The sequence below is a fragment of the Dendropsophus ebraccatus genome, chromosome 10 (assembly GCF_027789765.1).
Source record: "Dendropsophus ebraccatus isolate aDenEbr1 chromosome 10, aDenEbr1.pat, whole genome shotgun sequence".
NCBI classification, from domain to species: domain Eukaryota; kingdom Metazoa; phylum Chordata; class Amphibia; order Anura; family Hylidae; genus Dendropsophus; species Dendropsophus ebraccatus.
In genome coordinates this window covers 2,182,878-2,197,479 of record NC_091463.1, presented here as the reverse complement: position 1 = coordinate 2,197,479, position 14,602 = coordinate 2,182,878, and the positions used below count along the sequence as shown (strand labels likewise).

General features: G+C 48.2%; 1 protein-coding gene across 1 annotated transcript in view; it reads left to right on the top strand.

Annotated features, from left to right (window-relative positions):
- VAV2 (vav guanine nucleotide exchange factor 2) overlaps positions 1 to 14,602 on the top strand; it is a 131,643-nt gene that overhangs the window by 53,921 nt on the left and 63,120 nt on the right. The window contains exons 3-4 of the mRNA XM_069943524.1: positions 13,923 to 13,981; positions 14,405 to 14,473. Of these exons, the coding sequence (XP_069799625.1) occupies positions 13,923 to 13,981; positions 14,405 to 14,473 (128 nt within the window). The remainder of the gene's footprint in view (positions 1 to 13,922; positions 13,982 to 14,404; positions 14,474 to 14,602) is intronic.

The window sequence follows — 14,602 nt, the reverse complement described above, 5'->3', positions numbered from 1 at the left end:
TTTGGGTAGTTAAAGTCCCCCCCCCCCCCCATAATAATGACGTCCCCCTGCTTTCCTGTATATATTGGGTAGTTATAGTCCCCCATAATAATGACGTCCCCCTGCTTTCCTGTATATATTTGGGTAGTTATAGTCCCCCATAATAATGACTTCCCCCTGCTTTCCTGTATATATTGGGGTAGTTATAGTCCCCCATAATAATGACTCCCCCCTGCTTTCCTGTATATATTGGGGTAGTTATAGTCCCCCATAATAATGACGTCCCCCTGCTTTCCTGTATATATTTGGGTAGTTATAGTCCCCCATAATAATGACTTCCCCCTGCTTTCCTGTATATATTGGGTAGTTATAGTCCCCCATAATAATGACGTCCCCCTGCTTTCCTGTATATATTTGGGTAGTTATAGTCCCCCATAATAATGACGTCCCCTGCTTTCCTGTATATATTGGGTAGTTATAGTCCCCCCATAATAATGACTTCCCCCTGCTTTCCTGTATATATTTGGGTAGTTATAGTCCCCCATAATAATGACTTCCTCCTGCTTTCCTGTATATATTTGGGTAGTTATAGTCCCCCATAATAATGACGTCCCCCTGCTTTCCTGTATATATTGGGTAGTTATAGTCCCCCATAATAATGACGTCCCCCTGCTTTCCTGTATATATTTGGGTAGTTATAGTCCCCCATAATAATGACTTCCCCCTGCTTTCCTGTATATATTGGGTAGTTATAGTCCCCCATAATAATGACGTCCCCCTGCTTTCCTGTATATTTGGGTAGTTATAGTCCCCCATAATAATGACTTCCCCCTGCTTTCCTGTATATATTGGGTATAGTCCCCCATAATAATGACTTCCCCCTGCTTTCCTGTATATATTTGGGTAGTTATAGTCCCCCATAATAATGACTTCCCCCTGCTTTCCTGTATATATTGGGTAGTTATAGTCCCCCCCCCATAATAATGACTTCCCCCTGCTTTCCTGTATATATTGGGTAGTTATAGTCCCCATAATAATGACTTCCCCCTGCTTTCCTGTATATATTGGGTAGTTATAGTCCCCCATAATAATGACGTCCCCCTGCTTTCCTGTATATATTGGGTAGTTATAGCCCCCCCCCCCATAATAATGACTTCCCCCTGCTTTCCTGTATATATTGGGTATAGTCCCCCATAATAATGACGTCCCCCCTGCTTTCCTGTATATATTTGGCTAGTTATAGTCCCCCATAATAATGACGTCCCCCTGCTTTCCTGTATATATTGGGTAGTTATAGTCCCCCATAATAATGACTTCCTCCTGCTTTCCTGTATATATTTGGGTAGTTATAGTCCCCCATAATAATGACGTCCCCCTGCTTTCCTGTATATATTGGGTAGTTATAGCCCCCCCCCCATAATAATGACTTCCCCCTGCTTTCCTGTATATATTGGGTAGTTATAGTCCCCCATAATAATGACGTCCCCCTGCTTTCCTGTATATATTTGGCTAGTTATAGTCCCCCATAATAATGACGTCCCCCTGCTTTCCTGTATATATTGGGTAGTTATAGTCCCCCATAATAATGACGTCCCCCTGCTTTCCTGTATATATTTGGGTAGTTATAGTCCCCCATAATAATGACTTCCCCCTGCTTTCCTGTATATATTGGGTAGTTATAGTCCCCCATAATAATGACGTCCCCCTGCTTTCCTGTATATATTGGGTAGTTATAGCCCCCCCCCCATAATAATGACGTCCCCCTGCTTTCCTGTATATATTGGGTAGTTATAGTCCCCCCCCCCCCCCCCATAATAATGACGTCCCCCTGCTTTCCTGTATATATTTGGTTAGTTATAGTCCCCCATAATAATGACGTCCCCCTGCTTTCCTGTATATATTGGGTAGTTATAGCCCCCCATAATAATGACGTCCCCCTGCTTTCCTGTATATATTGGGTAGTTATAGTCCCCCATAATAATGACTTCCCCCTGCTTTCCTGTATATTGGGTAGTTATAGTCCCCCATAATAATGACGTCCCCCTGCTTTCCTGTATATATTGGGTAGTTATAGTCCCCCATAATAATGACTTCCCCCTGCTTTCCAGTTGATATTTGGGTAGTTAAAGTCCCCCCCCCCCCCATAATAATGACGTCCCCCTGCTTTCCTGTATATATTGGGTAGTTATAGTCCCCCATAATAATGACGTCCCCCTGCTTTCCTGTATATATTGGGGTAGTTATAGTCCCCCATAATAATGACTTCCCCCTGCTTTCCTGTATATATTGGGTATAGTCCCCCATAATAATGACTTCCCCCTGCTTTCCTGTATATATTGGGTAGTTATAGTCCCCCATAATAATGACTTCCCCTGCTTTCCTGTATATATTGGGTAGTTATAGTCCCCCATAATAATGACTTCCCCCTGCTTTCCTGTATATATTGGGTATAGTCCCCCATAATAATGACTTCCCCCTGCTTTCCTGTATATATTTGGGTAGTTATAGTCCCCCATAATAATGACTTCCTCCTGCTTTCCTGTATATATTTGGGTAGTTATAGTCCCCCATAATAATGACGTCCCCCTGCTTTCCTGTATATATTTGGGTAGTTATAGTCCCCCATAATAATGACGTCCCCCTGCTTTCCTGTATATATTATGGTAGTTATAGTCCCCCATAATAATGACTTCCCCCTGCTTTCCTGTATATATTGGGTAGTTATAGTCCCCCATAATAATGACGTCCCCCTGCTTTCCTGTATATATTGGGTATAGTCCCCCATATAATGACTTCCCCCTGCTTTCCTGTATATATTTGGGTAGTTATAGTCCCCCATAATAATGACTTCCCCCTGCTTTCCTGTATATATTGGGTAGTTATAGTCCCCCCCCCATAATAATGACTTCCCCCTGCTTTCCTGTATATATTGGGTAGTTATAGTCCCCCATAATAATGACGTCCCCCTGCTTTCCTGTATATATTTGGGTAGTTATAGTCCCCCATAATAATGACTTCCCCCTGCTTTCCTGTATATATTGGGTAGTTATAGTCCCCCATAATAATGACGTCCCCCTGCTTTCCTGTATATATTGGGTATAGTCCCCCATAATAATGACTTCCCCCTGCTTTCCTGTATATATTTGGGTAGTTATAGTCCCCCATAATAATGACTTCCCCCTGCTTTCCTGTATATATTGGGGTAGTTATAGTCCCCCCCCCATAATAATGACTTCCCCCTGCTTTCCTGTATATATTGGGTAGTTATAGTCCCCCATAATAATGACTTCCCCCTGCTTTCCTGTATATATTGGGTAGTTATAGTCCCCCATAATAATGACTTCCCCCTGCTTTCCTGTATATATTGGGTAGTTATAGTCCCCCCCCCCATAATAATGACTTCCCCCTGCTTTCCTGTATATATTGGGTAGTTATAGTCCCCCATAATAATGACTCCCCCTGCTTTCCTGTATATATTGGGTAGTTATAGTCCCCCATAATAATGACGTCCCCCTGCTTTCCTGTATATATTGGGTATAGTCCCCCATAATAATGACGTCCCCCTGCTTTCCTGTATATATTGGGTAGTTATAGTCCCCCATAATAATGACTTCCCCCTGCTTTCCTGTATATATTGGGTAGTTATAGTCCCCCATAATAATGACTTCCCCCTGCTTTCCTGTATATATTGGGTAGTTATAGTCCCCCCCCCCATAATAATGACTTCCCCCTGCTTTCCTGTATATATTGGGTAGTTATAGTCCCCCATAATAATGACTCCCCCTGCTTTCCTGTATATATTGGGTAGTTATAGTCCCCCATAATAATGACGTCCCCCTGCTTTCCTGTATATATTGGGTATAGTCCCCCATAATAATGACTTCCCCCTGCTTTCCTGTATATATTGGGTAGTTATAGTCCCCCATAATAATGACTTCCCCCTGCTTTCCTGTATATATTGGGTAGTTATAGTCCCCCATAATAATGACTTCCCCCTGCTTTCCTGTATATATTGGGTAGTTATAGTCCCCCATAATAATGACGTCCCCCTGCTTTCCTGTATATATTGGGTATAGTCCCCCATAATAATGACTTCCCCCTGCTTTCCTGTATATATTGGGGTAGTTATAGTCCCCCATAATAATGACTTCCCCCTGCTTTCCTGTATATATTGGGGTAGTTATAGTCCCCCATAATAATGACTCCCCCTGCTTTCCTGTATATATTGGGTATAGTCCCCCATAATAATGACGTCCCCCTGCTTTCCTGTATATATTGGGTATAGTCCCCCATAATAATGACTTCCCCCTGCTTTCCTGTATATATTGGGTAGTTATAGTCCCCCATAATAATGACTCCCCCTGCTTTCCTGTATATATTGGGTAGTTATAGTCCCCCATAATAATGACGTCCCCCTGCTTTCCTGTATATATTGGGTAGTTATAGTCCCCCATAATAATGACTTCCTCCTGCTTTCCTGTATATATTTGGGTAGTTATAGTCCCCATAATAATGACTTCCCCCTTCTTTCCTGTATATATTGGGTAGTTATAGTCCCCCATAATAATGACTCCCCCTGCTTTCCTGTATATATTGGGGTAGTTATAGTCCCCCATAATAATGACTCCCCCTGCTTTCCTGTATATATTGGGTAGTTATAGTCCCCCATAATAATGACTTCCCCCTGCTTTCCTGTATATATTGGGTAGTTATAGTCCCCCATAATAATGACTTCCCCCTGCTTTCCTGTATATATTGGGTAGTTATAGTCCCCCATAATAATGACTTCCTCCTGCTTTCCTGTATATATTGGGTAGTTATAGTCCCCCATAATAATGACTTCCTCCTGCTTTCCTGTATATATTGGGTAGTTATAGTCCCCCATAATAATGACGTCCCCCTGCTTTCCTGTATATATTGGGTAGTTATAGTCCCCCATAATAATTACTTCCCCCTGCTTTCCTGTATATATTGGGTAGTTATAGTCCCCCATAATAATGACTTCCTCCTGCTTTCCTGTATATATTTGGGTAGTTATAGTCCCCCATAATAATGACGTCCCCCTGCTTTCCTGTATATATTGGGTAGTTATAGTCCCCCATAATAATGACTTCCCCCTGCTTTCCTGTATATATTGGGTAGTTATAGTCCCCCATAATAATGACTTCCCCCTGCTTTCCTGTATATATTGGGTAGTTATAGTCCCCCATAATAATGACTTCCTCCTGCTTTCCTGTATATATTTGGGTAGTTATAGTCCCCCATAATAATGACGTCCCCCTGCTTTCCTGTATATATTGGGTAGTTATAGTCCCCCATAATAATGACGTCCCCCTGCTTTCCTGTATATATTGGGTAGTTATAGTCCCCCATAATAATGACTTCCCCCTGCTTTCCTGTATATATTGGGTAGTTATAGTCCCCCATAATAATGACTCCCCCTGCTTTCCTGTATATATTGGGTAGTTATAGTCCCCCATAATAATGACTTCCTCCTGCTTTCCTGTATATATTTGGGTAGTTATAGTCCCCCATAATAATGACGTCCCCCTGCTTTCCTGTATATATTGGGTAGTTATAGTCCCCCATAATAATGACGTCCCCCTGCTTTCCTGTATATATTGGGTAGTTATAGTCCCCCCCCCCCCCATAATAATGACTTTCCCCTGCTTTCCTGTATATATTGGGTAGTTATAGTCCCCCATAATAATGACTCCCCCTGCTTTCCGGTATATATTGGGTAGTTATAGTCCCCCATAATAATGACTTCCCCCTGCTTTCCTGTATATATATTGGGTAGTTATAGTCCCACATAATAATGACTTTCTCCTGCTTTCCTGTATATATTTGGCTAGTTATAGTCCCCCATAATAATGACTTCCCCCTGCTTTCCTGTATATATTGGGTAGTTATAGTCCCCCATAATAATGACTTTCTCCTGCTTTCCTGTATATACTGGGTAGTTATAGTCCCCCATAATAATGACGTCCCCCTGCTTTCCTGTATATATATTGGGTAGTTATAGTCCCACATAATAATGACGTCCCCCTGCTTTCCTGTATATATTGGGTAGGTATAGTCCCCCATAATAATGACTCCCCCCTGCTTTCCTGTATATATTGGGTAGTTATAGTCCCCCATAATAATGACTTCCCCCTGCTTTCCTGTATATATTTGGGTAGTTATAGTCCCCCATAATAATGACGTCCCCCTGCTTTCCTGTATATATTGGGTAGTTATAGTCCCCCATAATAATGACTTCCCCCTGCTGTCCTGTATATATTTGGGTAGTTATAGTCCCCCATAATAATGACGTTCCCCTGCTTTCCTGTATATATTGGGTATAGTCCCCCATAATAATGGCGTCCCCCTGCTTTCCTGTATATATATTGGGTAGTTATAGTCCCCCATAATAATGACTTCCCCCTGCTTTCCTGTATATATATTGGGTAGTTATAGTCCCCCATAATAATGACGTCCCACTGCTTTCCTGTATATATTGGGTAGTTATAGTCCCCCATAATAATGACTTCCCCCTGCTTTCCTGTATATATTGGGTAGTTATAGTCCCCCATAATAATGACTTCCCCCTGCTTTCCTGTATATATTGGGTAGTTATAGTCCCCCATAATAATGACGTCCCCCTGCTTTCCTGTATATATTTGGGTAGTTATAGTCCCCCATAATAATGACTTCCCCCTGCTTCGCTGCCGCATCTATTTGACTTATAAGAAGATTTTCTGATTCTTCCATTATACTTGGAGGTTTATAACTCACTCCTAAAAGAATTTTATTATTCTTCGTCCCTCCTCTTATTTCTACCCAAAGAGACTCCACATTATCATCACTTATATCCTCCCGCAGAATGGGATTAAGGCAGGATATAACATATAGACAGACCCCTCCCCCTTCCTTATTTTTACGGTCATTTTTGAATAGACTATAACCCTGGATATTAACCGCCCAGTCATAACTCTCATCCAGCCATGTCTCGCTTATCCCCACTATATCATATTTCTCTTCCACCATTGAGTTCTAATTCCTCAGCTTTATTAGTGAGGCTTTGAGCATTAGTATACATACAGTTAATATGTTTTTCCATATTCCCTTTCCTCTTGTCACTAGTGACTGTTCTATCCCCTCCTGCCGTTCCACCCCCAGTTCCATAATCTAGGCCCAGCTCTCCATCTACTGTCTTCACTTACTATATTGTAGCTGCCCTCCCCCCCCCCCCGGTCTCCTCCAACCTCTTAGCCATCTTCTCCCCCAGCACGGCTGCCCCCTCCCCATTGAGATGCAGCCCGTCCCTACCGTAGAGCCTGTAACCGACCGAGAAGTCGGCCCAGTTCTCCATGAACCCAAACCCCTCTATCCTACACCAGCTCTTGAGCCACTTATTTACCTCCCTAATCTCCCGCTGTCTCTCAGGTGTGGCTCGTGGTACAGGTAATATTTCGGAGGATATCACCTTGGAGGTCCTAGTTTTAAGCTTCCTGCCTAAGTCCCTGAAATTGTTTTTAAGAGGCCGCCACCTATCTCTAACTTTATCATTGGTGCCAATGTGCACCATGACTGCTGGGTCATCGCCAGCCCCTCCCGGTAATCTGTCAGCCCGATCCGCGATGTGACGAACTCGAGCGCCAGGAAGGCAACACTCTATTATACAATCTATTACTCTCTGGTATCAGCCATGTCAGGCTGGGGGGAGGTGACTGTAGGACAGGTATACACAGTCTATTACTCTCTGGTATCAGCCATGTCAGAATGGGGGGGAGGTGACTGTAGGACAGGTATATACAATCTATTACTCTCTGGTATCAGCCATGTCAGGCTGGGGGGGGGGTGACTGTAGGACAGGTATATACAATCTATTACTCTCTGGTATCAGCCATGTCAGGCTGGGGGGGAGGTGACTGTAGGACAGGTATATACAATCTATTACTCTCTGGTATCAGCCATGTCAGGCTGGGGGGGGGGGGGTGTAGGACAGGTATATATAATCTATTACTCTCTGGTATCAGCCATGTCAGGCAGGGGGGGAGGGTGTAGGACAGGTATATACAATCTATTACTCTCTGGTATCAGCCATGTCAGGCTGGGGGGTGGGGTGACTGTATATACCTGTCCTACAATCTATTACTCTCTGGTATCAGCCATGTCAGGCTGGGGGGGGGAGGTGACTGTAGGACAGGTATATACAATCTATTACTCTCTGGTATCAGCCATGTCAGGCTGGGGGGGGGAGGTGACTGTAGGACAGGTATATACAATCTATTACTCTCTGGTATCAGCCATGTCAGGTTGGGGGGGGGAGAGAGGTGACTGTAGGACAGGTATATACACTATTACTCTCTGGTATCAGCCATGTCAGGCTGGGGGGGGGGGGGGTGACTGTAGGACAGGTATATACAAGCTATTACTCTCTGGTATCAGCCATGTCAGGCTGGGGGGGGGGGGGTGACTGTAGGACAGGTATATACAATCTATTACTCTGTGGTATCAGCCATGTTAGGCTGGGGGGGTGACTGTAGGACAGGTATATACAATCTATTACTCTCTGGTATCAGCCATGTCAGGCTGGGGGAGGGGGTGTAGGACAGGTATATACAACCTATTACTCTCTGGTATCAGCCATCAGGATATGCCCTGGACGGGACGGTAACTGTATAATAATTACATATAGTAGGGTCTGTATGCGAAGTTCCTCTGGTTTCGATAGTGGAGACATACGGTGCCCTTAGCAACCACTCACACCTTCCATAGCAACCACTCACACCTTCCATAGCAACCACTCACACCTTCCATAGCAACCACTCACAGATCAGCTTTCATTTTTCCAGAGCAATGTGAGAAGTGAAAGCTGAGCAGTGAGTGGTTGCTATGGGGGCTGTGAGTGGTTGCTATGGGGGCTGTGAGTGGTTGCTATGGGAGCTGAGTGGTTGCTATGGCCTATAAGAGGGCACTATTGATGTGTCTTATTAGTGATGTCATAGTAAGCGCTATATCTGGCTATAGACCCCCATGTAATGTTCTCTCCCCTCCCCCCACACACCGCCCTCCTCCGGCCCCCCTGTAATTACCCCGTCGTCTTGCCGCTGTGAAGTGAATAGAGACGATTTAATTTTCTGAGAATTTCTGTAATTTTCTTCTCCACCTGAAGAGAAGAGATGACGGGGGGCGCTGTGTTACCGCCCCCTGCAGGGATAAGCTGCTATGATAGAGGCCATGCTGGGATCTGTGCTACTGCAGGCATCAGCGGCCCACCATGTCATGTGACCTCGGACCCCAGCAGACAATACAGCTAGTGGGTGAGAGATGGGGCACGGTTGTTGTCCCCTCAGTCTGACCCCCGCCATTGTTACTGGCAGAGCGTTCCCCCTGAGCGGTGGGTTTGGTCGCACCTCTGAGGGTCTCTTCATTACCACCCCCGGTTCTGCGGTCCAGGCTGGACATGCCGCCATCTTTGTTCGGGCCGGCCATCTATACTGTGACGTAAAAGTAAATCTCACATTGGATTCTGTGGGAGACTAAATGGCGCTGAGCGTCGGGGGATAAGTGAGCTCGCTCACCGCCAGACCACCCCCAGGGGGATGAATAATTCATGGATGCCAGGCTGAGGGGGCAGGCGACGAGAATGATACCAGACGCCACAAGAATCGCCATCATTTATTTATAAAGATTCCACCAAACTGAAAGATTCCTGCACGAACTCCTCACCAATCATGGGACTGCCCTGCTGAAATACTCTGCCCTGCTGCAACCCTCTGCCCTGCCACAGCCCTCTGCCCTGCCGCAGCCCTCTGCCCCGCCGCAATACTTTGGAGCCCTCTGCCCCGCCGCAATACTTTGGAGCCCTCTGCCCCGCCACAATACTTTGGAGGCCTCTGCCCCGCTGCAACCCTCTGCCCCGCCGCAATACTATGGAGCCCTCTGCCCCGCCGCAGCCCTCTTCCCCGCCGCAATACTATGGAGCCCTCTGCCCCGCTGCTATACTATGGAGCCCTCTGCCCCGCCGCAATACTATGGAGCCCTCTGCCCCGCTGCTATACTATGGAGCCCTCTGCCCCGCCACAATACTTTGGAGGCCTCTGCCCCGCTGCAACCCTCTGCCCCGCCGCAATACTATGGAGCCCTCTGCCCCGCCGCAGCCCTCTTCCCCGCCGCAATACTATGGAGCCCTCTGCCCCGCTGCTATACTATGGAGCCCTCTGCCCCGCCGCAGCCCTCTTCCCCGCCGCAATACTTTGGAGCCCTCTGCCCAGCTGCAACCCTCTGCCCTGCCGCAATACTATGGAGCCCTCTGCCCCGCCGCAATACTTTGAAACCCTCTGCCCCGCCACAATACTTTGGAGGCCTCTGCCCCGCTGCAACCCTCTGCCCCGCCGCAATACTATGGAGCCCTCTGCCCCGCCGCAGCCCTCTTCCCCGCCGCAATACTTTGGAGCCCTCTGCCCCGCTGCTATACTATGGAGCCCTCTGCCCTGCCGCAGCCCTCTTCCCCGCCGCAATACTTTGGAGCCCTCTGCCCCGCTGCAACCCTCTGCCCTGCCGCAATACTATGGAGCCCTCTGCCCCGCCGCAGCCCTCTGCCCCGCCGCAATACTTTGGAGCCCTCTGCCCCGCCGCAGCCCTCTGCCCCGCCGCAAGAGACACAGATCACTGATCTCAGGGAGACCCGCCAAAAGATAACACAGCCGGCTGCTAGTGAAAGAGCTCAATGCAGTGATATCCTAGGTGCATTGTCCCCTAGGAAACATCAACACTCACTGCTGCAACTCTGTGCCCCCTGTCCTGCCGCCATGTGATGGTGCGGCCCCCTTTACTGCATTACTATTTATGAGGACATTATTAGCCCCCCCCCCCCCCCCCCCCCCCAATCATTCCTGTCTTCTGCCGGACACCCCCCACCCATCATCATCAATCAGCCAGCATTTAACCCCATCTCTGCCACAGTACTGGGAAGCCCCCCGCTTTGTCAGACTCCTGGTGATTGGGCCTTGTTGTATGGCAGCTGCGATCAGTCAGTGTGATTCTCAGACTCGGGTGATATTACGTCCGCTGTCCATCCAAAAGGGAAACAATATATATGTAACCGATCCCCTCCCCCTGCTGAGTCCTGTGGGGTCCCTCATGTGTAATTTATGGCCGCTCCAGCCCTGGGGTCAGCCACGTGTCCCTCTGGTAGGTGTCCCCTATGCTAATCACTATGACTGATGACATCATCAATAGGGGGCACAGATGTTCAATCCTGGCACTTGGGGACCACCGCAATGTGCCCATCATCTCCAACTACCACCAGTACAGAGCAGAACACCAGGAGGAATTCCTCCAGAGCAGCACTCACTATTCTGCTGGTGGGGTCACTGTGTCCATACATTACTGATCCTGTATTATACCCCAGAGCTGCACTCACTATTCTGCTGCTCGGGTCACTGTGTACATACATTACATTACTTATCCTGTATTATACCCCAGAGCAGCACTCACTATTCTGCTGCTCGGGTCACTGTGTACATACATTACATTACTTATCCTGTATTATACCCCAGAGCTGCACTCACTATTCTGCTGGTGGGGGTCACTGTGTACATACATTACTGATCCTGAGTTACATCCTGTATTATACCCCAGAGCTGCACTCACTATTCTGCTGGTGGGGTCACTGTGTACATACATTACGGATCCTGAGTTACATCCTGTATTATACCCCAGAGCTGCACTCACTATTCTGCTGGTGGGGTCACTGTGTACATACATTACATTACTGATCCTATACAGGATGGGGTTAATAAGCCTCTGATCTAGGTGTTCAAGAAAATTAGATGAATATAAATTTTCCTCAATTACAAGAGATTCTCTGTAATGATTCATTATGCTGCCGGCAATGTCTGTGGGGGGGGGGGTATATGTGGTGCAGTGATATAGTTTGGTGCTGTGGGGGGGTGGGAGTATATGTGGTGCAGTGATATAGTTTGGTGCTGTGGGGGGGGTATATGGGGTGCAGTGATATAGTTTGGTGCTGTGGGGGGGGTATATGTGGTGCAGTGATATAGTTTGGTGCTGTGGGGGGGGGTATATGTGGTGCAGTGATATAGTTTGGTGCTGTGGGGGGGTATATGGGGTGCAGTGATATAGTTTGGTGCTGTGGGGGGGGGGTATATGTGGTGCAGTGATATAGTGCAGTGATATAGTTTGGTGCTGTGGGGGGGGGGGTATATGTGGTGCAGTGATATAGTTTGGTGCTGTGGGGGGGGTATATGTGGTGCAGTGATATAGTTTGGTGCTGTGGGGGGGGGTATATGGGGTGCAGTGATATAGTTTGGTGCTGTGGGGGGGGTATATGTGGTGCAGTGATATAGTTTGGTGCTGTGGGGGGGGGTATATGTGGTGCAGTGATATAGTTTGGTGCTGTGGGGGGGGTATATGGGGTGCAGTGATATAGTTTGGTGCTGTGTGGGGGGGGGTATATGGGGTGCAGTGATATAGTTTGGTGCTGTGGGGGGGGGTATATGGGGTGCAGTGATATAGTTTGGTGCTGTGGGGGGGGGGGGTATATGTGGTGCAGTGATATAGTTTGGTGCTGTGGGGGGGGTATATGGGGTGCAGTGATATAGTTTGGTGCTGTGGGGGGTGGGTATATGGGGTGCAGTGATATAGTTTGGTGCTGTGGGGGGGGTATATGGGGTGCAGTGATATAGTTTGGTGCTGTGGGGGGGTATATGGGGTGCAGTGATATAGGTTGGTGCTGTGGGGGGGGTATATGGGGTGCAGTGATATAGTTTGGTGCTGTGGGGGGGGGGTATATGGGGTGCAGTGATATAGTTTGGTGCTGTGGGGGGTATATGGGGTGCAGTGCTGTGTGTGTGTGGGGGGTATATGTGGTGCAGTGATATACGCCCCCCCCCCCCCCCCCCCCCCACAGCACCAAACTATATCACTGCACCCTATATACCCCCCCCCCCCACACTCACAGCACCATACTATATCACTGCACCACATATACCCCCCCCACACAGCACCAAACTATATCACTGCACCCTATATACCCTCCCCCCTACACTCACAGCACCATACTATATCACTGCACCACATATACCCCCCCCCACAGCACCAAACTATATCACTGCACCCCATATACCCCCCTACAGCACCAAACTATATCACTGCACCCCATATACCCCCCTACAGCACCAAACTATATCACTGCACCCCATATACCCCCCTACAGCACCATACTATATCACTGCACCCCATATACCCCCCCCCCCCAGCACCAAACTATATGTGGTGCAGTGATATAGTTTGGTGCTGCTGCTCTCTGTCTCTTAGCTGGAGGATATAATTATATCCTGCACTCCCCACTCCCCCTGACGCTGTGCGGACCCCCATAGAGCCGGAGATTAGTATGAAGGTGAATGTTCTCATTACTATAATTCTCGGCGCTGCCCTCCATTCCCCTGAAGGATCGGCCGTTTTCATTCGTCACGCGGTAACACCTGCTGATTATGGGAAAAGTGATTCCTTAAAGGGCCATACACCCCCAAATCCCACTGACTGTGCCTCAAAGATGGCGTGGAGCCGCCTCTGCAGGAGCTCCCGCCCTGCTCTCTGACACCTGAATATCATGGCGGCCCACCCCTCCGGATAACATGGCCGCTCTGGGTTTCCGGTTACTGACAGCAAGCAAAGGTCTTGAAGTTGCTGAACTTTTCCGTTCACACTTCTTGTTTTTACATAGGACTGCCGCCCCTTTGTGTCTTGTATGAGGTTTGGGGGATCAGTGGTTTTGTGATTGGGGAAGTAGAGGTCATGTGATTGGTGTTGGTGGTGGTGGGGCAGCGGTCATGTGGTTGGGGTCAGGGGGGAGTGGTCATGTGATTGTTGGGGGGGAGTGGTCATGTGATTGGGGGCTACATGGTGAACATTTTGTGTTTCTCTTGTAGGTCATCTCAGCACTCTCTAAGATCTCGCATCACGTCATCGCCCAGAACAAAGGAATCCGGTAATTATTCTGTCCATTTACATATCGCTGGCCTATTCTGCAGAGCTGTACAAATGTGACAGAGTCCGGAGCCTCCCCGCGGTGCTGTCGCCGGAGCCTCCCCGCGGTGCTGTCGCCGGAGCCTCCCCGCGGTGCTGTCGCCGGAGCCTCCCCGCGGTGCTGTCGCCGGAGCCTCCCCGCGGTGCTGTCGCCGGAGCCTCCCCGCGGTGCTGTCGCCGGAGCCTCCCCGCGGTGCTGTCGCCGGAGCCTCCCCGCGGTGCTGTCGCCGGAGCCTCCCCGCGGTGCTGTCGCCGGAGCCTCCCCGCGGTGCTGTCGCCGGAGCCTCCCCGCGGTGCTGTCGCCTTGTCCTGTCACTTGACAGAGAGCAGCGGCCGGTGTAGTGTTTCTTTCTTTCTTAATCTTTGCTGTTTTCTTTCCTCCCAGTTCGTTCCCATCAGAAGACACCGCAGAGAATGATGACGACGTCTACCGGAGCCTGGAGGAGCTCGCTGAGTGAGTATCATCACATTGCCCCGCCCCTCAACGTCTTATTACCCAGTCACCTCCAGAGCTGCACTCACTATTCTGCTCTTACATCATGTCTCATCCTCCAGAGCAGCACTCACTATTCTGCTGTTACAT